This window comes from Hypomesus transpacificus, chromosome 24, assembly GCF_021917145.1.
Source record: "Hypomesus transpacificus isolate Combined female chromosome 24, fHypTra1, whole genome shotgun sequence".
NCBI classification, from domain to species: Eukaryota; Metazoa; Chordata; class Actinopteri; order Osmeriformes; family Osmeridae; genus Hypomesus; species Hypomesus transpacificus.
This window is the reverse complement of record NC_061083.1, coordinates 432,931-459,226: the sequence shown is the minus strand read 5'-3', so window position 1 is coordinate 459,226 and position 26,296 is coordinate 432,931. Positions and strand designations below refer to the sequence as shown.

Here is a 26,296-nt window from a genome sequence, read left to right as displayed (position 1 = left end):
CTTCTGATGGACGATGATGTTTTCCACCCAGCTAAACAAGCTGAGCTATGTAACTGGAAAGAGAATGACGTCTTTGAAGAAGTGAGCGATGAGGGTAAAAAATGCATCTCGACACGGTGGGTGTGTAGATTGAAAGACACTCCTGATGGCGTTGCACCTAAAGCTAGACTAGTTACTAGAGGTTTTGAAGAAATAAACAGGGATGAGTTACCAAAGGACTCTCCTACATGTGCCTGTAAGTCTCCAAGAATTATCATGGCAGTCATCTGTCAAAGGAAATGGCAACTGAATTCTATGGACATTAAAGCAGCGTTTTTACAGGGCAAAGAATTGACTCGAAACATCTACATTCGTCCACCACCAGAGACTCCGAGCCAAGGAATTCTGTGGAAACTGAAGAGATGTGTTTACGGACTAGAAGACGCCTCTCTTTATTGGTACAATAAAGTGAAAGACACCATGTATCAGTTGGGAGCTGTCTTGTCACAAGTTGACCCAGCAGTCTTCTACTGGCTGGATGATTCCTATAATGTAATGGGAGTCCTCGCTTGCCATGTGGATGACTTTATCTGGGGAGGTTCAGGAAAGTTCTCCACAACTGTCATACCACGTTTGAAAGCAGCTTTCCAAGTAGGACGAGAAGAGCATGACACCTTCAGCTACATTGGTATAAAGTTTAATTCTATAAATGACGAGATACGGGTACAACAGAGTACTTACATACAGAATCTGCAACCCATTCCAGTGCATCCAGCTAGAGCTACTCAGCGAGAGGCTCCTTTAAAGGACAAGGAAGTTGACATGCTGAGGTCAAAGATCGGCCAAATTATATGGGTCGCAAGACAAACAAGGCCTGATGTAATGTGTGATGTATCCATCCTGGCTTCCAGTACAAAACATGCAACTGTTCAGACTGCACTGTATAAACAAACTGGTCAGGAAGCTCAAATCTGATGACCTTGACCTTGCAGTTCCAATACCTAGGAAAAGATGGCTCCCTGAAGCTAGTTGTGTTAAGTGATTCTTCAATGGGCAACCTTCCAGATGGAGGGACTCAGGGTGGGCATCTTATCCTGCTTATGGGAGAAAGTGGAAGATTCTCACCTATATGTTGGCAGTCAAAAAGAATCAGAAGAGTTGTCAGGAGCACTTTGGCAGGAGAGACTTTGGCTCTTAGAGATGGCATTGACAATGCAATATTCTTAGCCACACTGTTCTCAGAACTTACTGTAGGCGACTACAGTAAGAGGCAAGCACAGAGGTCTACCTATCTTAAGTGTCACTGACAATCACTCACTGCTTGATGCAGTTAAGTCCACCAAATCAGTTACTGAGAAGAGACTGCGTCTTGAGATCAGCAATGTCAAAGAACTCATTCAATCTGGAACCATTCAAAACATCATGTGGTCAGCTTCCAAAGAACAGCTCGCTGACTGCTTGACAAAGAAAGGAACATCAGCACTTGTCCTGTTGAGGGCTCTCAAGGAAGGTGTATGGCAACTTAAAGAATGACAGGACAGGATAACAAATCAAAGAGACTGATGTGATATCAGAAAAATTTTGTTTGTTTAGTGAACTAAGTTGTAAACTGAGTTGTTTAATGTTTTCCTTAAGAAAATGGGGGAGTTTGTTAAGTATGACTGCGCATGAGCAGTTAGGGGCGGCAACAATCCCAGTGATGCATGTGCTCAAGTAAAGTGATACATTTTGATACTCAACCTTGTCGTCTGTTTGAGTTAACAGGTACCCCACACCAAATATGGGACACATTCGACTGTAGGGGGCGCCACAGGCCACGCCTTAAAGTCCAATTTCAAAGTGATGGCATTTCCACCCCATTGCTCAAATTTGGTGTACATGCCTTATTTCTGATAGGGAACAAAAAAGCCTCAAGGACCCATAAGGTCTGCCATGATAGATTTTCCTGTACAGTGAAAAATTGTGGAAAATCTTCAAATTTAATCTCCTCTTATAAAAAAAGGTCAAATTGACTTGAAATGTTGTACAGATATGTAAAATTGATGTCTGTATATAGTAGGGCTGTCCCCGACTAAGATTTTCTTTGGTTGACCAAAACTCGACTAGCACTTCTGAAAATCGACTAATCGAAATTTGAAAGTCTTTTTTTCTTCTATAAATGTCACAATGCTTTTCATCAAACCATTTTGTGTGATGTTTTACCTCACTGTTTTAAGAGATAATATGAAAGAAATACATGCGTAAGAAGGGAGATTGACAACTCGACAAACATTTTCCCGATCTGACTCGATGTAGCTGCTGGACATTCCAGATTTTTTTTTCTTCCAGTTTTTAGAGTCACCCGGTACTTTGTAAATGTAAATGTACTGTAAATGAAAGGCTGCCATAGCACAGATTTCTTTGCCATTTTGCCTAATAACACCGAAAAAGTAGGCTATGGCAGAGTTTGTAGTTCGGCAGACAATTGTGCTCGTGCCGTGTGCAAAAAACTAACAAAACAAAGCACAGATTAACGAAAGGGAAAGCAATAACACCTTTTCTTTTAAATATATATTTGTTAGTTGTTTATTTGTCTTAAATAATATAATCTACAATTTCTGTAGAACATTTCTTTATTTCAGCAATGGTGACACAAGCAAGAATCAGATCTCACACTGTCATACGGCAGCTCGACTAAAAAAATCTTAGTCGACCAAGAGCATATCGACCAGAAAATCGAATAGTCGACTGAGTGGGGACAGCGGCAGCCCTAGTATATAGACATGGAATAAGAAATGCAATACAAAATGGCTGAAAGGGGTGTATTTATGTAAATGTCCACATTGCCTCAATATCCTTGTGTCAATAAATCAAATATAATTTTGACCGATGGTTTTTCAAACCTAATTGGGTTCAAGATGACATCACTCTGACGTACCGTAAACAATTTCACCGTGGTACGTCAAAATAGAATTGAATTAGAGGTGTTTCAACTAAGCTGAATCTGACAACACTTACCACAGGAGAAACAGCACAGTAACTGAACATGACATTATTCAACACAGAGAATAGTTCACTGGGCTGGGACGACGAAAGTATAAAGACGTAGGCTCGAATACAGCCACAGTTGTTTAGCCTGTCTTAATTTTGAATATCTGTTTAGTTAAACAGGATGACATTGTTCTGAAGTACCAAGCACAATTTCACCTTGATATATCAAAAGATCATTGAATTACAGCTGTTTAAACTTTGGTTGAATCGAACAATCCGTGCTACAGGAGAAAAGGCTTCCTTTTTTTACACACTAACTGACCATACATTCTCAGCCTTGAGGGTAGCTCAATGGGTTGAAATGTTGTCCTTCAGGGTTGCATGTTTGAATCCAGGCCTGTCATAATTTTGACCACTTGTTTAGTCAAACAGGCAGACATCATTCTGAATACCATGTGCAATTTAATGCAATTTCACCTTGAAATGTCAACCGTTTTTTAATCTTTGTCACAAAGCTGACCAAAAACTAATACTCATATCACGCAGATGGAGCACAGCTAGACTCAGCATCCTTGGGTACCCAGCATGCAGTCAGTGCGGCATGTCAAAAACGCATAGACTTGTAGAAAATAGTTTGGTTACAACAGTCTTGCGAGGGATTTCAGTTGTTGTGTTCGTTCAGTCAGATGTTTATAATGTTACTTTTTGTTAGTTAACATAATCTTGTTGGTCACCCTGATTGTGTAGTTTAATCGGACCAGAGTGTCGACTGCTGTACTACCACAAGCTATTTTTGCAAGCAGCTGGACATGAGCTCTGCCAAGCCTGTTGCCCACATGACTATGTTAGTTGTGCAGTAACTGATATTCTGGAAAGAGATCAACCCAAAAAGAGTTTCGATATCCTATTGAAAGCTAATACTCTGCCCTTTCTATTCATACAATCTCAACAGTTGGTGTATAGCAGACAGGATAGAGAGACTGGTGTACATGTTTATAATATTTTGCCATTTCGCGGAGGAACCCGCATCGCTGCTTGCAGCTATATTAGTCACTATTTTCTTTTGCATAAAATTTATTCTGTAACTTTTTCGTTGAACTTATCTCTATTTTGTAACTTTTGTTTAAGAGCAGAAGGGAATAGCTACACTTTCAGTACATTTATCAGATAGTAGGTCAAGCCATGTGGTTGCTAGCTAAACATTTAGCTCAAGAGTTCAGATGGGGTTGGTTGTCACAGTTTAAATATACAGCAGTATTTGTTAGTTTTTAAAGTGTTTAAACTTTTATTGTTTATGACTCCTTTTTTTTACTGATAGTTAATGTTATTTGTTATATGTTTTGCTTTATTAAAAGCATTAATATTTCTACGCCTGTTTCTTTCTGTGGATAAATAAACATCCAATTAAACACGAAGGGATTTAAAAACATATGGCAGAAACTGTATTGGTTAACACATTACATCTTGTTTTAAGAACATTTGTAATTGTTTGGTTTCTCTAGGTAAGAAAAACCATTAATTCTTGTTGCAAGTCGCATTAGTATTGACAGTGACAACCAACCCCACCCCCACTTTCTCAGTGTATTTTGTGGCTTGTGACATCATGTTAAAACGTGTTATATTGATAAAAGTGATATTAATTCACACCCAAGACCTTAAGCTTTGGACCAATAATAAAATTGGGCTTCTATAGTTTACTGGTGCTGAGAAATACTGGCTAGAGTAAAAAGTGTGACAACCAGCCCCGGTCTCCCCTGTAGCATACCTTACTATCCTACAACAGTGTTTCCCAACCGTGGTGCCGCGGCAAAGACAACAGGAGTAAATCAACTCAGTTGTACAGGAAGGCAAGTTTTAATTATGTGATGAGCTGCATCCCTTAAGCAATGTGTTTCAGTTATTTCCCTCGGGTTACCGGTTTGTCGTCCCGAGATGGAAAACGAAACGCTACAGGAATACGTTTCCTGCGGCAATTGAGGTTTTAAATAATAATAAGAGGATAGATGTTTTAGTGTGCAATAGTTAGTTAAATACAAGAAGGGGGGGGGGGCACAAAATGAAGAAACCTTTCTAAGGGTGCCATGACTGAAAAAAGGTTGTGAAACACTGTCAAACAACACACATAAAAAATCAATAAAATGAAGAACAGGATTTTACAGCACAAAATATGACATAGTAAACCTGCATTTTAAACAATTTTGTTTTTATTGTAATACCGGTTACAGAGAAACACCTGTAGTTCACGCAGTTATAAACAAACACAAATAATCGAAAAACAAACCAAAAATCATTAATTTACACAGGTATTCCATAGGGGTCAGTGGTTTAATCCTCTGTCTAAACAGATGGAGTGGGAGGAAAAACAACTTCTCTACTTTTGGTCCGCCCAAAGTGTTTCTTAACAAAACATACCTACTGTATGTCAACAAGAATGGAAAATCTTGAACATCCATCACTTGTTTTCCTTGAATTTAAATCAATATTCCATTCTGACTTGTTCCATATATGTATTCACATTTTGCAAAAATGTAAGCATCCATTTCTTAATATATTGAATAATAGGTCCTGCCTTGGAATTTCTAAAGGAAGTCAAACAAAGAAGAAAATTATCTGAAGAAAAAATCTGTCCTGGGTAAATGCATGGTAACTTTAAAGTAGCCCAGATACACAGTACATGTGTGAGACAATTGCACAGTGCCTTCAGGGCCCACACAATCCATGGAAACTTCATAATTGTGTGCACAGAATGCAGCAAATGATTTCCCTAATGTGTATTTTGTTCATGCCCATATATAATGTCAGATGACACTTTTGATCTGCTATAGGGACTAGGAGGTGAAACAGTGAGAAGGAAAGAGGGGAGATGGAATGAGCATGTCGCACAAGGGCAAATAAATGACACTTAGAGACTCTTCACATAACATAGACGTCTGAATAAGAGGATCCTGAAGAGGGTTAGGATTAGCCCTAACCCTATCATTTTCTTTTATACTAGTATATTTGAATTAAGATGATTGTGTGTGCTCAAAGCAAAGTATTCCTTTAAAGAACATTTTTGTATAATCCAATTTAGAGGTTACTCGTATTAGTGAAGAGGCCCTGACACTAGACAAGACTACATGTAAACAGCGTGCCCTCTCTGCAATGACCCTATGGATGACTGTGGCCGGACGGGACAAACTGTAGTACAGTAACAGACACCGTCAGTCCTCTACATGCTACATGGTACGCCCCAAATCATACTCATTTACACCCCTCCATTAACGCTGTGAAGTGAGAGTGAGGAGCAAAAAATGGAACAAGCATACCTGGGTGTTATAGAGTGTGCTCTCTTTGGTGTATGTTGAATCCATGTGTGGGCTCGGTTTGTGGTCCATGTATCCACATCAGATTTGGCATAGACAGTACTTCTACTGCACACAACCAGGAAGGAGCAGGACTGTGGGGTTTGTAATTTAACATTTAGTTTTTGTAGTGTATTTGTGCTTCTATCAGTGAGTGAGCAGATGGAGAGGTGTAGGTTGAGAAGACAGGGCCCTTGGCAGTGACTTTGGTAGCTGCAGGGTGTGGGGGTGGATTCAGCAGGGGCAGAGGACATAGGTGGGGGTCATGGAGGTGGGAGGGAGGGGTGAGGTGGACAGGACCAGGTGGTTCATGATCGTTTCCTCCTTCCCTCAAAGTTTCTGAAGTTGGACGGCCTGATTTTCATCTCGGCAAACTCAATGGAATGCTCATGGCCTTTCCAGTGGAACCAGTTCACACCCTGGGAATAAGAAAAGTTATTACAGAATAAAATCAATACATAGTAACCAAAATGCATAAATATTCAAGGATCGTGGTTTTTTTTAAATATCACTCTCAAGCCTTAATATGCATGTAGCGGTGCTTGTATAGGATTTTTATTTGAACTTACCTTGCTGTGACTATTGTCTCCATATCGTCCCATAAGGTTGACGCGATGACAGTTCTTATACCAGAAGGCACCCTTGTAGGACAGGGCACAGTTGGTAACAGCGATGTCATTATCATGGTCATAGGTTGAGAACGGACGGCCATGGTGGTACGTCATAGAATCACCTGCAAGGGTGGACAGAGAGAAGCATCGAGAGGGTAAGGAGAAAGATAGACTTTACTGACAGATACCATAGCTTACTTTAGCTCCATAATTCAATTAACAACTGGAAGCAAACTTTTTACTTCACTATTTAACCTTGCTGTGTTCACTGTACAATGCTGGTGAACCGGGCTTACCAGCAGTACCACTATAGCCTCCAACGTGCACCTTGTAGCGTGTGCGGGGTTCAGAGATGGAGAACTTGTCATACTGGGCGTATGCCACCTCTCCCTTGTCCCTGAGATCCACACGCAACTCATATTGACCACCTGCTGTAATCTTGTGCAGGTTGGACAGACCTGGACATAAATTGTGGCAAATTGTTAAACTTGTAAACAATGACAAAAATCTTGTAGTATATGTATTGTAGTCATTCATAAAGTAAAGTTGGGACAGAAGCACCATTCTGGGATTGAATAAACTGTTTCTACGTGACAATGTGGAGAAACTGTTTGCTCTGATATTTGCACATTTTGGAATATTTGTCAGAATTTACCGAGCCAGAATTCGTCATTCATGTCTCCGAAGCCTGAAGTGTAGTTCTTCCAGTTACGGAAAAACTCGAGTTTTCCACTCTGACGCCTCACAAACACCTGGCAAAGTAAACTATGTTAGTCCTTCATTACAAATGTCAATTCAGAACTATTACCGTTATGAAAATGATACACCAAAGAGCTTTGAAAGTTTAGCTCTTGACATTAGCAACTGACTTACTATCCATCCACCTCCATCGGTGGTCATGTCACAGTAGACCTGTATGGGCTGGCCCTCATCTCCTCCCAGGTAGATAGTGTACAGACCTGAGACAGTGTCCCCATTCAGCAAGGCCTGGGAGCAGTCCCTGGGGTGTCTGTATAGCACACCAACTACATGCAAACACACGCACACACAAAAACAAACAAAAACACACATGCAAGCAAACACACACAAACACGGGATTAGTTAAGGAGCAACAGCATCTGCTTGACTAAGAGGAGATGAGTAGAGATCTTCCCAGTAGGGGGTTGATATAAGGACTGGGCTCTGCTGGACTCACTGGTGGTGAACACAGTGTTAACGAGGCGGCTTCTCTTGGGCCCGGCGATGGCCTGCAGGCGAACTGTGTACTCGGTGGAGGCGTGCAGCTGGGCCATGTTGTACGAGGTGGCTGTTGGGCTCAATACCACCTCCTAGCAGAGTAGAGTAAAGGAAAGTAGAGTGAGATTGAGTAGAGAGGAGTAAAGTAGAAAATGCACTGTTAAAGTGGTAGTGACACTTTCTAGACAGATCAGTTAGAATATGCAAAATTCATCGGTAAATACAGGAAATAAAAAATATTTAACAAATGTATAAAAACACTAATTACTGAAACTTGTTTTTGAAAGTGTTCATTTTGATTGTTAAGAGTTCATTTACTCTCATGAGATGGAGCCATACAAACACTCCTGGGGTTGAACTCTTCGAAATGTATCTGCTGCAGATTCAGCAGTACATACTGGTCGAAAAACATGTGGAAGATACCAACAATATCTATTCTACTGTATGTTAGGGCCTTGATTCCTCCTCCACCCCGTCACAGTCAACCGTGACATTCTCACCCTGACAGTGCCGTCGACGGACTCAAAGCTGAGGATGTAGCCTGTGATGTCGGCCCGTGGGGCCTTCCAGCTCAGCATGGCACTCTCCGTCTGGACGTTGCTGGCTGCCAGGTCCTGGGGGGCATCCACATCTGGAGCAGAGCAAGTAGACGGGGGTCAGAGGGAGGTCAGGAGGCACCCAGCAGAGAAAATATACCAACGAGGGCTTTTGAGAGTTCCGGTTGAATTGTGTGTTTAAACACGTCTTTAGTAGTTAGGCATTATTTCATAATAATTTAATGTAATATTAATTTATTATCGCATTGAATTATGAATGTGTTGGTTTATTTGATACTAGCTTCTTTCTTATGCTGACTGAGCGTTCTTGTTAATGTTGACACCAGCCCACACTCACCAGTGGTGAACTCAGTTGTGGTAGCAGCACTCTTGGCAGCATCCCTGACTGCATATACCCTGACTGTGTAGTGTGTGGCGGGGGTGAGGGAGCTCATCTCAAACTCCACAATGTTGCCCAACACTCTCTCCATCACTGGGGCCACTGCAAAATGCAAGCACACACAGACACACACAGACACACACAGCAGGCACAGATCAGCATGCTCAAGATAAGCAGATTACATCAATCTGTAGACTTACTCACAGCAGATTTCCCCCCACCCTCGAAAAACATGGAGTGAATGTGAACACACGCAATGTTATACATAATGTCTTCCCTCTTTTAATCCTTCATCACGTTCAGTCCAACCAGATGGAAGAGCTGCTATTCATTCCTCTGTGTGTAAGTCTGTGTCACTATCCCATGCATGGATGTATTTGTATGTGTGTATGGATCTGCTTGAATGCTTGAATGTGCCCGCACTGTCAAACATGATGAGTTAAGTTTATTCAACTGGTTTGATGAAATGTATTGCCTACAACTTTGCGAGTTGAAGAACTGGATCAATTGAGTAAACTGCACCTTCAACTTTTCAGGTTTACAGTGTGTGTGTGTTTGTGTGGGGGTGAATGTGTGTGTGTTGTAACCTTACCAGTGTCTGCGCTGTAGGATATGACGTAGCCATCTACAGTAGCGATGGCAGGTTGCCATAGAAGCAGAGCCTCACTGTCTGTGATGTTGACTGCCGTCAGGCCACGAGGCTTGTCCAGAGCTGTAAGACACGCAAACACAGAACCACATTGAACAGCATCCGACAAGCATGACTGTTGAATGCTGTTGTAAAGAGGGAAAAGATATCCATACTTGCACAGGCATTAAACCTCTGAACAATCAGCCTCAATAACCAGCATGGTAAAACGTTGAATGATTGGAAACTAAGCTCACTGTCACAGTCATGAGATACAAGATAAGATAATAGGGTGCGTGTGTGTTGGTGTGGGACTCGCAGTCTCACCTGTGGTGACACTGTCTGAGGTTGGCTGGCTCTCCTTTTGACCCTTGACAGCAATCACGGTGACCTGGTACGTGACACCTGGGATCAGGTTGGGCAGAACTGTCTGAGCATCGGCTCCATCCACCGTCAGAGTCTTTGGACTTCCTGAACACACACACACACAATACAATACAAAATACACATGTGATGTCAAATTCAGTTTGATCAGCATATCACAATTAATGCCTTGAATCAGTTGAAGTAATCTGCAGACTAAATGCAGGGATCACTTTTTACCCTGGACTTTAAATTGAGTTCTGCACTTTTGCCACCAGGGGGCAGACTGAGACTATCAAATTTGGACTAGCATTGCGTTGACGGATTTACCCAGAAGATATCTTAATACAGCATAAAAAACCTAATCAGACTACATATATGAAAATGAAACATATTCATTTGTAATTAATCAGTGTTCTGGTGGAGTAACCAGCCGGTATAGGAAATTACTGGCACTCACCTCCCTGAATGGGCATATAGGTGACACGGTAGTTGTCTACTCGGGCTCTGGGCACTGTCCAGTGAACTGTGGCAGAGGTATCAGTGACATCCGAGAAACGGATGCCCTTTGGAGAACCAAGGCCTGTCACAGAATAGCAAACAGATACAATTGACAACAGACAGGTAGAGAATCTGTGATTGAAGCTTTATCAGAAAGTAAGACACAGAATACAATAATATGCCAAAGAAGGAAGAAAATACAGTTTTTTCTTTAAATGAGCATCAATGTGAAGCTTTTTTAAAGACCATCAGGCAAAACATGTATTGGACAAGAATGGACAAATGTTATTTTTGTGACATCAACAAAACCCATTTGGTTAGAGAGTGAAGGGGGAGACAGGCTGAAACTAAACGTCTAGAGGAGTCCAGGACCTCCGTCGACTGTCACTAAACACTGAGCCACAGTATCTTGCGTGACAGACCCGGGATTAACTTGCCCCCATTTCAGGAACACAAAAGTGAAACATGCGCCATCGAACCCAAGAGTAAAGCCATACCCCCCTGGGGGGGAAACAGGGGGGCGGCCACAGACACCAATTCATTTCACACGCAGACAAGTCTCGCTTTTGAAAAGAAGAGAGACACCCAAGGGCTGGATAGCAAAAGACAACACTGTATAGGTGAGCACCGGATAGCGACAAACTGGGAAAATAACAAAATGAAGAGATGAATAAATCTCCTGAGCGGCTCTCTCTGGACAGCCATGAAGGGCATTACCATCCCAATCTGAGTGTTTGTTTACGCAGACAGAGAAAGCGTGTTGTCAGATACTGGCGTTGGTTTTAGATGAGATGGCTTGTTGACTGTATCCACTGGAGCCATTCAGGAGGGCTGACACACGGGACAATGACAGGACACAGAGCAGACAGGACCATGATGAGACACATACCCCGACGGAGAGGGAGAGAGAGAGGAAGGGGAGAAAGAGAAAGAGATAGATAGAGAGAGAGAGAGAGAGAGAGAGAGAGAGAGAGAGAGAGAGAGAGAGAGAGAGAGAGAGAGAGAGAGAGAGAAAAGAAAGAGAGAAAGAGAGGAGGAGAGAGAGAGAGAGAGCAGAGAGAGGGAGATCACACACATCTGCTGACAGGAGGCACGCAAGGCAACCAGGGTGGTTCTTAATCACATTCATGACAAACCAGGGACCCTCCATTTAAAGGGCTTAATTAAACTTAATTCCGAAAGATAATCCTTTTGATTTGACCAGATGGCTGCCTTCAGTGCCTTAGACAATATCGTTGAGATGTGGTTATTGGGTTAGTGAACAACAAGAGCTGCAATGTTGCAGATAATCGTTGGTAGTTAGAAGACTGACACAAATTACATGATGTTAACACTTAAGTAGAAAAAGTAGAAAACAACACAGATCTACAACATTGAAGTAATTCATAAAAATGTCTGGTTTTAACCAGATAGGCCACTGTGGCCAGTGAGACGTTACCCAACTGCAATACCATATACCTGTTCGTGCCAACTCCGACACAGTTTGGGAGCGTCGTTCCAAAATGAGCCCAGAGATCTCAACTTGGTATTCGGTATCCTCAGAGAGCTCGGTAATAACTGTGCTTCTCTCCTCGCCCGCTATAACCACCTCCTGTACTTGAGCGCGGTTGGCTGAGTCCCGGACCATGAGGACAAATGTATCAAAGACATCTTCTTCTGCAGCCCAGGTCAGCCTAAAGCTCTCTGGTGTGATGTCGGAGACTAGAAGTTCTTCCACCTCTGGTTCAGCCTCTGGGTGACAGGGGAACATATGGTTTTCCTACTCTGAGGAGTTCAAGAGCACTTGAAGATTTTTATCAAGATTACAGAAGACATGGAGGAGATTACTAGAGAACAATTTCTTATCAAAGTCCTATCAAAAAAGAGGAACGACTAACTCATTCTAAGGAAAGAGGTTAGTTTCAGGAAATGGTATATGTATATGTTAGTCATGTTGCACAGCTGATATAGATAACACTTTTTGATCCTCACAGTGGGAAATTTGGGCTGTTGAATGTGTCAGCTAAAAATGGCTTGTGTGGATGTTAAATAGAAGTAAACAGTCCATAACATTAAGAGTATTAATTTATCACTTATAACCAGTGCCAACCAGAGCAAATTCATCATGAACCTTGAGCTTTTAGTATACCAATGGCAGTTATGTAACTGGATTTAATATAGATCATGTTGACTTCAACTGAGTCTCTTAATTGATTCAATTGCAGAGTGCAGAGATGAGTCTGTGTGCATGGTACATATAAAGCTGCCCATGTTATGCAGTCATTACCAGTAGCTAATAATGGCTGGGGAGGAAGAAGAGGAGGAGAAAGACAGTTTCAGACAGCAGGAGCCTACAGCTGCTGGAGGAAGTGCAGTGCTGCAGAGGATGTGTCTGAACTCCTCGCGCACCACATGGCAGCCAATTAGCTACACACACTTAATGGAGAACATCCATGCAGAAGAAGAGATGGACTAGAGTGCTTTTAAAATTAGCTGATAAAGAGATGTACCCTATTAGTGGGCTCTTTCGGCACAGCCGGAGTAAGCCTAAAGACAAAACAAATTAAAACACGACACCCAACGTGAAAAAAGGTCAAAAGGTTCTGAACTTGGGCTAAGTTCTTTTATTTGGGGATTTGGGGTGTCAGGAAAGACACAAGGCATTTGTTGCAAGACGAAAAGGTGGAAATGGAAAGCGAAGCAGATAAATCCTGGGGAACTGTCACTCTTCATTACCCAGGCAGGTTGCTCTGGCTGGACTGTTAGCAAGGGAGGGATAGCAGGCATGGGGGCCTTCGAGGTAGCTGGCGTATTCTATCCACTGACACCCCCTTCTCTCTCTCCCCGCCCCTCCACAGAGCCAGACTTCAGGGAACGCTATCCACACTCACAAAGGGGTGCCTGTTATTGGAAGAGGTATGAGGCGCCAGCTAACCTTGCTGAATGGGGGTCTGCCCGCAAGCAGTAACAATTCCTGTCTTCCAGTCTAAGGCGATGGGGTCTTCAATAACTTGGAGCAGGAACAGCTTGTGTTGATCTACATTAAAACGGAGCTAACCTTTTCAGTGTCTAAGAGGCTCCATCTGGCTTTACAAGACTGTAAGACTTTTACCATTCCATCTTACCATTGTTGTTTTGTTTTTTCTTAAAGCTCACCCGATCCATTTACTAGGCAACTGACTTGACAATACCTAGGTACTCCAGGTCTCATTAAGTAGAGAGGAACAGAAGTATATTATTTTGCATCCCTTACATGTAGTGCTTGTATGGATAATTTATAGTGTTTTATGGACTGAGTGGTCCTAATGTAAATGTGGAGCTGGCCTCCTTAGCCCCTTAGCCATTAGCATGCAGACAATGGGCAGACTTGAGTGTATGCCATATTCTGCATTGGGGCCCCAGCAAGCCCCTGGCATCCTAAAGCCAGGCCTGAGTAGCAATGCCAGCATGAGAATGAGAGGCAGTTGAGGGCTGAGGAAATGGGCATGCATACAGAAAAGAGCCCTCACAGAAAGTAAAAAGCCCCAGGCTTTTTTTTTCTCTGTCAATCCCACACATTTTCTCAGTAAGTTTATCTTCAGAAGGAAAGTTATGATGTTGTACTGAATGTGAAATGTTATCACAGATAAAATCACAGTTTTTAAAATGTGATCTATGAATCTTTGACTGGATAAAAAAAAAAGAATAGATTCTTGTCTGACATGACATACTTGCTTGTTCCCAAAAGACAAATAACTAAAATATAGCGTGTGTGGAGGGGTGTGTGTGTATGTGTGTGTGTGTGTGTGTGTGTAAGAGAGAGTGAGTTTGAGAGAGTATAGGGAGAGTGGGTGTTATCAAGACACTAACTGGCTTAGAATTACAGGTATTACTGTAGTGAGTAATGCAGAACCTGGGTTTGCTGACACCCTAAGATGCCAAAACAGGTGGTTGTAAAACACTACTGACAAAATTGGCCAGCGTCTCACATTGACAGTGTGAATGTGTTGCTGTCAAACTCCACACTTATTGAACCTACTGTATACATTCTACTATCCATATTTTAACTGACAAAAAAATACATAATGAGAGACACCCTGTGTAAAGGTACATTTTTCTGTCAACAAATTATAATTCCCAGAATGTAAAGCATTGATAATGACTATGATTGGCACCTTGGGTGGATAAAAGAGTGCACCTGTTTGGCTTTAGTTTACAAGCCAAATTACAAGATGGGTGTTGACGGATCAAAGAAAGGTCCAGGTGGAGTTGGAGTCATGACAAGTACTGACAGGATGGAAGATCCACGGCTCTCAGAGGAACTGAATGGGATTGGTCTGGGTGGGACTGCATTTGGTTTCCACAATGGGTAAGTAGGACGTACAGTTTGTAGGTAAATCACGTGGCTCTTTTTGTCATTGAAATCACTCCCAGAGGCTGTATAGCAGTGAACTAAGAGAGTTAAGATATTCTAATTCTAAAAGAAAAGTTGCTGCTGGTTTGAACATGGCACAGTAATATATGGCTACTGCATGGTAATGTGTACAGCGTGTAGAGACCAGGTTGAAATGACCCCAACCAGGGCAAGGAACAGGTAGAGTAAGAAATAGCAGAGAGGAAGAGAGGATAAGACAAGAGTTCCGGGCCTCCAAGAGTGTGGGATACCTGTGATGGTTTCTGCAGACATGGGCTCTAGAAGGCCTCCCCTGTAAGCCCCATACAGACTGGCCTTGTACCAGGTGCTGGGGGTGAGGCCTACGATGCCCAAACTGCGGGCATTGGCAGACAAGGTATGGTTCTGCCATTCGGCCCCTGCTTCTGCATCAATGAGCTCTACCACAAAGCCCTCAAAAGCCCCCTCCTCGGCCTGCCAGGACACGAGGAAACTGTCCCAGGACACATCGGATATGTGAATATTGTACACTTCAGGTTTCTTCTCCTCTAGATGGCAAACACATTAGCAAAATGTTAAATGAATCCATACTGTGCACAAACAATTAGGGATGGTGATGGCAATGATACATGGTCTTTTTCCGAGACTGGTCCTCCATTATCTGATACAACAGTAGATAGTTGAAACTGAACAAATGAACGACGAGAGGAAAACATCCATGAACCTAGAGGAGAAGATATTTCCCTGGGGAAAAGGAGTTAATGTGTTTACATTGATCATATCTCATTTGTGTTTCAAACACTTCTGTAACTCAGAAAGAAAATTATGACTGGAGAAATATTATCCATACATTTCTATTACAAAAGACCACAACGAACAAACACGCTCATTAGCTCGGGGTGGGCTACACAGTAGCTCCATACCAGAGGACAGCGCTGCAGTCTGCATGCACCCCGACTGACTCAGACACCTTAAAGCAGCTTTCAAATTAATGGTTCTGAACGAGCCATAAATTGTTTGAAGGTTCAGTGTAGTCTACCTGAGCAGAAGTACACAGTCCACTTCAAAAGCCGCGGAGAAGCCATGCAGTTCCGTGCACCCTATAATTGGAGGCCCATTGTGAGGTGTCAGCATTCAGGGATTCTGAGAGGCAGATAGGGCACGTCAAGGCTGCCATTATCTCCCTTTCCACCTCACAGTGGAGTGGGAAGGAAAATGGAGAGATGAAGGGTAAATGGAATGGAAGACAATGAGAATGAGGTGGATGACCTTTCCTGGGACAAGCCTCACTGCTGCTCATGAAAGCTGAAATGGGAGTGTGTGTGTGTGTATGTCTCTGTGTGGTTTATGTAATAATGAACTTAGGGCACTGGGTGCATCAGCCTAGAGGAAATAAATGGGGTTTAAGAAGTGTTTGTGCACCATATTTCAGTAATGTGTTTATGACTGATGAACCATGAAAGGCCAATCATGTTTAGTTTAGTTTGAGTTTGTATGCAATGACTATCCCATGGTTACACTTTTTATAAACACTGCACTACTGTACTTCAATGTACTTCACCATCAGGCTCCTGTATGGTGACTGACATAGTCACTCTTAATAGTTACTTACACACTGTCACTTTCAGCTGCTGGTTGCACTATCTGTAATTTTGCTCTATTGTACTCACTGTACTCCACCTAGGTTAGAATATGTTAGAGGGTTGTAATAGGTTTTATGTGTATTTAGGGTTAGTATAGTGTATTATTTATTGTTATCTGTATATTTAGGACGTTTTAGTATTTAGGGTTAGTATAGTGTATTATTTATTGTTTTCTGTATATTTAAGAAGTTTTACTTATTTAAGCTTAGCATAGATGGCAATTATGTTCTGTGTACTTATTTGTTATGTTATGTCAGGTGCTTGCGTTGTCTTGTCTTAAGAATTTCAGTGGCCAGTCTGACCTTGTGTTGTTCTGTGTACCTGACAATAAAATACTTGAACTTGAACTAAACAGCTGGATATTGGTCTTAGATCTGGTCTCCACACATTCTGATGGGGATAGATCTAAGTTAGTGTGGGGATGTTTTGTACTTCTAAAGTCATCTTAGGTCCATGCAGTCCAACATTTTATACTTGATAGGCATTGTGTTCCCCGTTCCAAAATGGGATTAGTGATTTGTCATGCTGTATATGTTAATTCGAACACAACGTAAATGTCTTCACTCAAAATAACATAATTTTTTACTTTGGGTTACACAATTTTGTTTTCAGTTGATGTGGTGGTGTGATACCACCCAAGGAATTCAAAAACAGAGACGGTTGGTTCTTATTTTTACAGCAGTAAAGCAAATGGACAAAGCCAAACTGATATGCATCTCCATGTGTTATCTTTCAAATCTGGTTATTGACTCCTTTGACTAGTGCTTAAGATATTATCATTCAAAGACTTTTCATTTGTTTTCACAGGCCTTCCGTTTACACAAAGGCCAGACTCGACCAGTCTGTCAATTTCCTGATTAGCCTAAATTATGATAATCCAATTTTTTTTTGTCTTTCCTGTTGACACATTGTCAACACGGCAGGCTGGGGGGTGCATAATGTGCCATGGAATTACTTGAAGGCTTGCTGTCAAAAATCCGTACTTGAACACGGTTCATCAATTTAGCAATCCAGACTTGTTCTGCGAGGATGTAATATTTCCGTTGCACTCTCCAGTGGGTTTCACGAACACTTGAACTCATATTCTTGTAATCCTTTCAACGCCTGAAGATTGTCAAACACAAATGAAGCCCAGACCCGAAGGGGCTCTGGGACCTTCAGCCCCCCCTTCCCCCCTACCTACTACCCCCCTTCCACAATCCTTTTATATCCCAGCAAACGTGCCAGTGCTGTGTTTGCACTTTGTGTCTGGAGATGATAAAGCTTCGAGATTCGGTGGCTGTGGATTAGACGAGTGGAGATTTTGGAGACAATATCGTAACAGAGGTCCCAGCATGTGGCCTTTTATCTGACAGGCCCACAGTTCATCGTGGTCAAATCACACAAAACCAGAGGGGAGTGGGCGCACACCAACAATTATCACATGAATGAGCTTTGTATTGAGCTCACACATGTATGGACACACATGCTCTAGCGCACGCATGGGCACATGCACACTCACACACAATCATGCAAACACACATAGACATTCTGCAACTTTCCAAACAGAATATGAGTTTTTCTGAACCATACCAGGTTTTCCCTCATGCCATATCAATTCTGACCATAGCCATGCACTTAATGGGCACCCGTTACATAACTGAAATATATTCTTCAGAAATGTTTGGTTTGGAAGCACCCCGACCACAGAAACAAAAAAAAATCACAATCATCTTATTTGTCTTTCCATGTTTCAATACAGAAGAGTAAAATGAACCAGCATGCCTTAAATGAAAGAATGGAAGAAAAAACATAGAGAGAGTTAAGGGGAGGCTAACGATGAATTCAATTCATTCCCTTGGTCTGGCCACGTGGTTGCAGAGCTAAATCCACCAATGGTTGATGAGGAAAGTCTCCAAGCTAACCAGCACAAAAAAACTCACAAAAAAGGTTTGAATTCACTTGGGAAGAGGCTGAATAGGCTCTCTCATGTACAATCTCACGCTCTCACGTACGAAACATGTACGATGAACACTGGAAACATCTCATGTTTAATTTATAAAAGCAGGGCGTTTAATACTTATCAGACCTGTAATCAAAGGTGTGAGACACTACATGTCCCTTCCTGACTGACCTGTGGGGGACGAGATGGTGGTGGAGGCGCTCTGTCTGCGGCCTCTCTCTGCCGTGATGGTGATGGTATACAGCATGCCAGGGCTCAGATTCCGCAAGGTGTGTGTCACACTGCCCCCCTGGACCACAGCCTCGGCCTTGCGCCCATCAAGAGACATGTACACTAGCCGGTAGATATCAATCTTAGCCTGGGGTCTCTTCCAGGTCAGGGTCATGGTTGTCTCTGTCACGTCCGTTGCTGTCAGGTCCTTAGGAGCATCCAGCGCTAGAGGAGTGGTCAGGTGCATCAGTATTGGTACAATAGTACAGACAGATGTTTTGGATACTATTTCCTATTACTAGTTTATATTGGATTATGGAGCACAATTAGCATAAATAGATACCATCCATACACATTTTCAGTATAGGTTTCTGTTAACAAGTTAAACAGAATACAGTAATGAAACAGTCTTACCTGTCACTGCATTGGTGGTTGTGGGCAGGCTCTCACGCTCCTCTTTCACTGCAGTTACACCCATTCCATACTCTGTTCCAGGTCGTAGACCTTCACAACACAAGGAAAACACTTGTTGTACTACCATGTACCTCAGACTCTTACTTTACTATCCTAAGAGGTATCTGCACGCAAGCCAAGATTCTGCAGCGTGACCTTACATGGGTGCTAATCAATGTCTACGTCTGAGTTTTGGAGTTGCGCAGGGAATCGTTCGGCTATTGGAAGCTTCAGCGACAAGACAGAGTCAGAGAGGCTCCTGTAGGTCTTAATTGCATGATAGAATGAGGCATAATTGTGTTTAATGTAAGACACGTCATTGTGGAGCCTTAATTTGGAACTTGCATTGATTAATCTATGGGGCCTCAATGTTGCATAGAAACAACATTTGTGGGGATGCACAGAGATATTGAGATCCCTTTAGCCTGGACAATTACTCTGGCTCCGGGTCCAACTGCCTTTGGTTCCTTTATTAACTCCCACAGAGGTCACTACCCAGGAGTCTTACAGCATGAAATTACACCTAATGCAGAGGAAACTCATTATCAATAAAATCACAAGCGTGAAGGCAATTACAGATAATAAGTGTGTGAAAAAACTGCTGAGGTGTGTGCAGAGCTGAGGGGGACATTAGCTGAATAGACACACTGCCGTATTTACAGGGGATGGGCCTCACAAGGACAAAGAATGGGGCCAGACAAAGACACTATTACCCATTTAGAACCCATTTTTTCTCAGGGAGTCTAATCCTTCCATGCAGTGGCACATGATTTCGAGAAATGTGTCTGATTCAAAGCAGGACCACATAATGGGGAAGGCACAGGAGAATGAGAAAAGCTCAGCTTTTCTTGTTTGAGGATTGCACACTGAAACAAGCAGCAGTGTTATTTCCATTTAGGGAATTAATGGGAAAAAACTACCCTGGGGTTGTTTTCCAATAAAGTGGGGCTTTGTGGTCAGGCACAATGTTTTGTTACACAAAAAAACAATGAAGCCCCTCTTTCTAAATATGAGAATTGAATTGAAATATTTTGGAAGACACCACAAAGTTGGCACAGGGATAATCCTTCCCATTTACTTCCCCCTAATCACAGACAAAGTGGCTCCTTTATAAGTAATATCATCTGAATATGGCAAGCAGTTCAACTTTAAATTTCAGATCAAATGTAAACTCAAAACACACCAGTAAAATACTAATTAGGGTGCATTGCATTTGTAGAGTGAGAGGGAATTAACAAATGACTGAAGTCACACAAAAACGATTCCGCACAGATTTCATGCTAATGTTTGGCTAATCGCTAGAACATCACCTCCATCATTTCTCTAAGGGTTCTCACCTGTGATCTTGGCCTGGCTGGTGTCTCGGGGTCCAGAGGGGAAGATCAACTCTCCGTGGTCTCCCCCGGACAGAGGGCCGTACTTGATGCGATAATTGTCTACTTTGGCCAGGCTGTTCCTCCACTCCAGCGTGATGCTCTCATCAGTCAGCTCCGTAGCCTGCAGGTCCCTGGGGGCGTCCAGGTCTGGAAATTGTCCAGACACACAGCACATCAGCAGGGAGACTCTCCCCTCGGAAACACACCACCACCGGCTTACAGTCACAGACTGTGTGGTCCCCACCCCCAGCAGAGCACCCAACACGCTCTCAGTACAGCTTGTTGATCAGGTCTAATAAATATGGCATGATGGTCAAAGCATTTAGATTGAAGGAAATCTTTAGGTTGTATTTTATCGGAAATCTAAATTGGTTTTCAATGGTAACATCGCTTAATGGACAACACCAAAGCATCAGCATCAGATCAATTGCATGGATTCTACATTAAATCAATCAAGCCATCCTGAATGGTGTGTACACAATGTTCTTTCGAAGACACCAGAAACATCTTTGATGTGTTTCAACGGTGTGAAAGATGCATGTCCTCTGCCTCACCTGTGAGGAATGTCTCGTACACGGGCACACTGGTCATCTCCCCCCTGCGTGCCATCAGCGACACCTCATACTCTGTGTCTGGGAGCAGATGGCCCAGGTGGTGCTGGGTTTCAGAGGAGGACAGCTCCACTGTGTCCCTGTCTGCACGGTCGCTGCTGGGGCCGAAAGCAATGCTCACCCCATCCACCTGGGCAACCGGGTGGAACCAGGTGATCAGTGCAGTGGTGTCGGTGACGTCGCGCACGTCCACTGAGTTGGGGCCATCGATCACTAAACAGAAAAGATGTACATAGAGAAAGGTCAAGAAGGCCAATGAAGATTGTATTTTGATTGTGGTTCACTGTACCTCGCAGCTACTACAAGTGAAAGGCAGATATTCTTGTATTCATGAGGTTATTTGTGTAATTGTGGATTAAGACTCCTTAACCATGAAAGGCACTTTTCTACAAGGTAAATTGATTTGTCACACGCAAGCAACTTTAGGGGAAAGTCAAGTCTGCAAAAAGCTGATAAAACAGCTTAACATAGATTTGTCTCCAATGTGGCCTGGCAGTGTAATGTTCTGGTGTTGTGATTGTCTCCTGGGAGGCTGGCTTCCGTGGGTCTGAGTGGAGCAGCCGCCCTGTAAGTCTGTAATGGACTGTTTTTGTGTCCTTTATAAGTATTTGTGTGTGTTTGTGTGTGTTCTAGATCTGTTGTGTTCAACACTGTGCAGAGTAGCCATCTGATACAGATTCGGATATGTTCAAGAGCTCCAGTACAATAATGTGTCTTTGCTCACCATGCATATACAGTGTCTGTCATCACCATGTTTCCCAGGCACTAATGGCTTTTCCTTTCATACTCCAGTTTACTCTGGAAACGTGTGGGCAATTTTAAAACCATAAATAAACACAGAGCACTGGACATGGCATTGCACGGAGGGGAAGATATGAACATTGCTCGAAGTCTTGAAGTTGCTGTGTTCAGATTTGTTAAAACAGAAATCTCACTTGATCGAAAGGTAAAACTGTTCAGCTCCAATTTCTAATCTGGAATGTTCCATCTCACCTTATTCAGAAAGAAAGTACACTCTCAGCGATTTGAATGGGTTGGTGCCTTGTTTTAACCTACCCTTGAGTCATCTAAAAATAGCAACGCCGGGGGAAAAAGTTGCTAAAATCGTAGGTGAGGTTGAGTTTCAACTCCTTAAGCCAAGTCTTATATTGATCCCAAACCTCAAGTACTTGACAGCGATACAGACCAATAGGCTTTATAGCAGGCTGATGGAGATATGATTCCCTCATAACTGTAAACCCACTAAAGGGAGTTGCAGTGACATTTTACTACCTCTGCTAAATCAGAGTTACAGCTACAGCATGAAACTTAACTGTAATGAACTAATCACTCAAAGTGAGCACATGAGCAGTTCTTAGATAGAGGAAAGCTGTAGAGTGGATATCCAGAAGGTGGTGGGGGGGTTGAATTTATGCCTGACATCAAGGTGAAAATGTGTTTTGTGTTTAACTGTGACCGCTGGCTCCAAACTGTGTCTTAATGTCTGCATTATTCTCTGTGAATCTCAGGCAGTCAGAAAAGGATAAGAGGGTTTTTAGGCTTATTTTCACTTGAATGTGCTATGAATGTAAGGATTAGGATTGAGGTTGGCAGATTATTACCATATTTTGATATATTGCCTTAATTTACTGGTTTAATTGTGTGTAGCCAGCATAGATGAGGATCACATACCAAATGGGTAACTTCAAATACTGATTGAATTATGAAATTCAAATTATGTGCTTATTCTCAGATCCATCATTTAGGCATGACATATCACAGGCCCATACACTGTAGTGCCAGGCTCTGCTCAACATGCATCAACACATCACCAAAGCTTCAATTTAACAGTTGCTGACGATAAATCACTTTGTAAAGAAAAGCTCACTTGTAACAACGTTCTTTTTTGCTGGTGGTCCTCGAGTCTTGTTTTTCACCACCTCCAGTTTGACTTCATACTCCTGTCCAGGCCCCAAGCCCGACTGCTCGAAGGTGGTCTCGGGCCAACCCAGAGAGTTCATAATTTCCCCATTCTCCTCTTTCTACCAACACCAGAAAGAACCAGTTATTATTCACTACACAGTCTGGCCTTGCAATAATGTACAGTACTGATAAGAGACTGACTTTAATGAGCTGTTGCTTTTCATGTCTCAGAGGTACTATTTTCTTATGGTTAACATAAGTTCTTGCAAAAGAAAACAAAGCATGAAATAGATTTTTTGGCGTTCTGTGGTCAGCAGATCTGTCAACAGAAGCGTTTTAGGACATTTAGCTCACTTTGAGACAACAGTCTTGGCACACTGGTTTGGCTAAAAGTTATTTTCCACAGGATAGACCCCGTCTCACAGAGACACATTGGGCAATTACTGGAGTTTGGAGGGGTAGGGGGTTTGCCCTGGGGTGTAATGGTTTCAACCACAGGAGAATGTGGATAATAATAGGCTTTCGTCTGGGGATCTCAACCTCCTTGTGGAATATAAAGATATATTAACAACAAACTGGGGCTTATGGGAAGAGAGGGGTAGTGGGGGTGCTCAACTGGTACTGGTTGTAGCTGACTTACGGTGTTTCTGAAGATGAGGTTCCAGCCATCAAAGTGGATGTTCAGGGGGTCCCACTGTACCTCCACAGAAGTGTCCCTCACAGACTTGAACTTGAGACCTTCAGGCTCAGGGAGATCTGAAGGGGATATGAACAAAAAATAAAACAGGTTTGGTGCTGCGTTTACTTAACCCCAGGAACACGCTCACAGCTAGTAAGATCCAACCATGGGTTCTGTAAATCAAAAGTAACATAATAATAACATAGGAACGCTTGCTACATAAAATATCCACTTTGATTGTTTGATTAAATTAACATAATTCAGAGACATGAGGCCCATTACCGGTTAACAACAAGTTTTATAAACTACATTCATTAAATATCTTTCTTTTTTTGTATATAGTTTGCAGCAAAGTATTAGCCTTGAAGGTAATTTCCCGATGTTGGTCAGCTGTGATGTAGGACAGTTGTGATGTCAGGGAGGGACTTACGTGTGGCCACTCTGGCACTGACGGGCACACTCTTCTTGTTCTTGAGGATGGCATAGACGCTTATCAGGTACTCTATACCAGGCTCTAGCTCTCGGATGGTGGCAATCTTCTGGTCTCCTGGCACCCGCAGATCCAGCTCCAGACCCCCAGGGGCGGTGGGAACATAGGTGACCAGATACTCGGTCACCGTCATCTCATTGACCCAGGAGAGGTCCACCGTCTCTGAAGTGACCTCCACCACTGTCAGGTCCTTAGGTGGAGAGACTACAGACAACAAGGTAAGTTAGAGAGCCATGCACTGTGGGCCCCTAGCAAAGATACAACATTGCTGATGCAATTTGCCTGGTTGTATTGAAGATTTATTGAAACATAAATTAATCCTAAACTGTATCAGGATAAAAATCATGACCCACTTCAAATGGAGAAGACCTGTCCTATTCATGTAGAAATATAATTAACTTTACTGCAATGTCAAATTTCCATGAGCATTTGCCAAGCCACATTTCAATATAAACTAAACCATGCCATCAATCTACCAAGGCCAACAACCATGGAAAATGTCAAAACATCTGTCAAAATGTCACACCCATATTACAGTGCATTATTCATTAATTTAAATACTACTACTTTGTGGCCAGACACATTAACAGTTAACCATCAAGGAAATCATCTTGCAATCTTACAATTCCAAAACAAACAAACAACATAAAAAAGCTGTTCTCTGAGAGCCCATATGACTCAAGTGCTATCTTACCCTCAGAGCAGTCTTCTCCAATGAAGCCCTCATCACAAACACACACTCCATTCTCACAGCGACCTTGGTCCTGGCAGTCTCCCGGACAGGTGAGCTCTGAACAGTCGAGGCCTGTGAAGCCTTCAAAGCACACACACTTCCCATCCACGCAGTAGCCTCGATCCAGACAGTTGTTCGGGCAAGTCTTCTCACTGCAGTCCTCCCCAGTGAATCCCTTGCTGCACATGCACTGTCCGTTCACACAGCGGCCTCGATTCAGGCAGTTGTTAGGACAGGTCAGCTCTCCGCAGTCCTTGCCTGTGAAACCGAGGAAGCACACACATTTGCCGTCCACGCACTCTCCACGCCCCATGCAGTCTTTGGGACAGGTTTTGATGCTGCAGTCTTCTCCGGCAAAGCCCTTGTCACACATGCAACGGCCGTTGATACACCGCCCACGGTTCAAGCAGTTGTTGGGGCAGGAGAGTTCGCCGCAGTCGTCCCCTTGGTACCCAGCTTCGCAGATACACTCGCCATTGACACACTTGCCCCTGTCATTGCAGTTGTCAGGGCAGGACAGGATAGAGCAATCCTCACCCTCAAAGCCCGGGTCGCAGATGCACCTTCCGTTGAAGCAATGGCCTCTCTCACGGCAGTCAGCGGGGCAAGTGAGCTTAGAGCAGTCCTCTCCGCTGTAACCTAAATTACATGCACACTGGCCATTGACGCAGACCCCACGGTTGTTGCAGTTGCTCGGGCAGGTGAGCTCACCGCAGTCTTCACCGGTGAACCCCTCATCGCAGTAACAGGTGCCATTGATGCATCGCCCACGATCGTAGCAGTCGTTAGGGCAGATGAGCTCAGAGCAGTCGAAGCCCGTCCAAGGCTCGTCGCAGATGCACTCATCGTCCACACAGCGCCCACGGCCCAGGCAGTTGTTCAGGCAGTTGGTCTGGGAGCAGTCCTCGCCAACGAAGCCCTCCTCACACAGGCAGGCACCGTCGATGCACTCGCCGTTCTCCCCACAGTCCACCGGGCACAGCTCTACGCTGCAGTCGTCACCGGCAAAGCCCTCAAAGCAGACACACCTGCCGTCCACACAGCGGCCCTGGTCCTGGCAGTCATTGGGGCACTCGGGCTCGGAGCAGTTGGGCCCCTTCCAGCCAAGCTCACACACACAGCTGCAGGTCTCAGCGCTGTAGTTCCCACGGCCATTACAGTAGGGCTTAGTGGCCACCTCACCTGAGAAAGCAAAGAGGTAAACAACACAATCATCTTTAAACCTGAGTATTGAACCTGTTGAGCAGGATGTCTGCAGACGACTTTCAGTTGGTGAATGAATACATACTGTACATGTATGGTGCAAGGGAAACAGGTTTCATTCCTGACTTTTAATGG

At 43.2% G+C, this 26,296-nt stretch overlaps 1 protein-coding gene across 3 annotated transcripts in view; it reads right to left on the bottom strand.

Moving 5' to 3' along the window:
* Positions 1 to 5,135: 5,135 nt before the first annotated feature.
* The window catches only part of tncb (tenascin Cb), a 31,762-nt gene continuing 10,601 nt past the window's right edge, over positions 5,136 to 26,296 (bottom strand). Inside the window, exons 3-23 of one of the 3 annotated variants that reach the window (XM_047048569.1) lie at positions 24,920 to 26,140; positions 24,166 to 24,429; positions 23,697 to 23,812; positions 23,022 to 23,175; positions 21,098 to 21,367; positions 20,505 to 20,690; positions 19,129 to 19,218; positions 18,676 to 18,939; positions 15,192 to 15,467; positions 12,027 to 12,299; positions 10,528 to 10,650; positions 10,032 to 10,175; positions 9,669 to 9,788; positions 9,035 to 9,178; positions 8,641 to 8,771; positions 8,100 to 8,232; positions 7,778 to 7,929; positions 7,560 to 7,656; positions 7,201 to 7,362; positions 6,863 to 7,026; positions 5,136 to 6,712 (exon numbers count right to left, since the gene is read on the bottom strand). In XM_047048569.1, the coding sequence (XP_046904525.1) occupies positions 6,602 to 6,712; positions 6,863 to 7,026; positions 7,201 to 7,362; positions 7,560 to 7,656; positions 7,778 to 7,929; positions 8,100 to 8,232; positions 8,641 to 8,771; positions 9,035 to 9,178; positions 9,669 to 9,788; positions 10,032 to 10,175; positions 10,528 to 10,650; positions 12,027 to 12,299; positions 15,192 to 15,467; positions 18,676 to 18,939; positions 19,129 to 19,218; positions 20,505 to 20,690; positions 21,098 to 21,367; positions 23,022 to 23,175; positions 23,697 to 23,812; positions 24,166 to 24,429; positions 24,920 to 26,140 (4,595 nt within the window). In that variant the 3' untranslated portion in view covers positions 5,136 to 6,601. The remainder of the gene's footprint in view (positions 6,713 to 6,862; positions 7,027 to 7,200; positions 7,363 to 7,559; positions 7,657 to 7,777; positions 7,930 to 8,099; positions 8,233 to 8,640; positions 8,772 to 9,034; positions 9,179 to 9,668; positions 9,789 to 10,031; positions 10,176 to 10,527; positions 10,651 to 12,026; positions 12,300 to 15,191; positions 15,468 to 18,675; positions 18,940 to 19,128; positions 19,219 to 20,504; positions 20,691 to 21,097; positions 21,368 to 23,021; positions 23,176 to 23,696; positions 23,813 to 24,165; positions 24,430 to 24,919; positions 26,141 to 26,296) is intronic. The other 2 variants (XM_047048571.1, XM_047048572.1) reach the window with 2 other exon arrangements.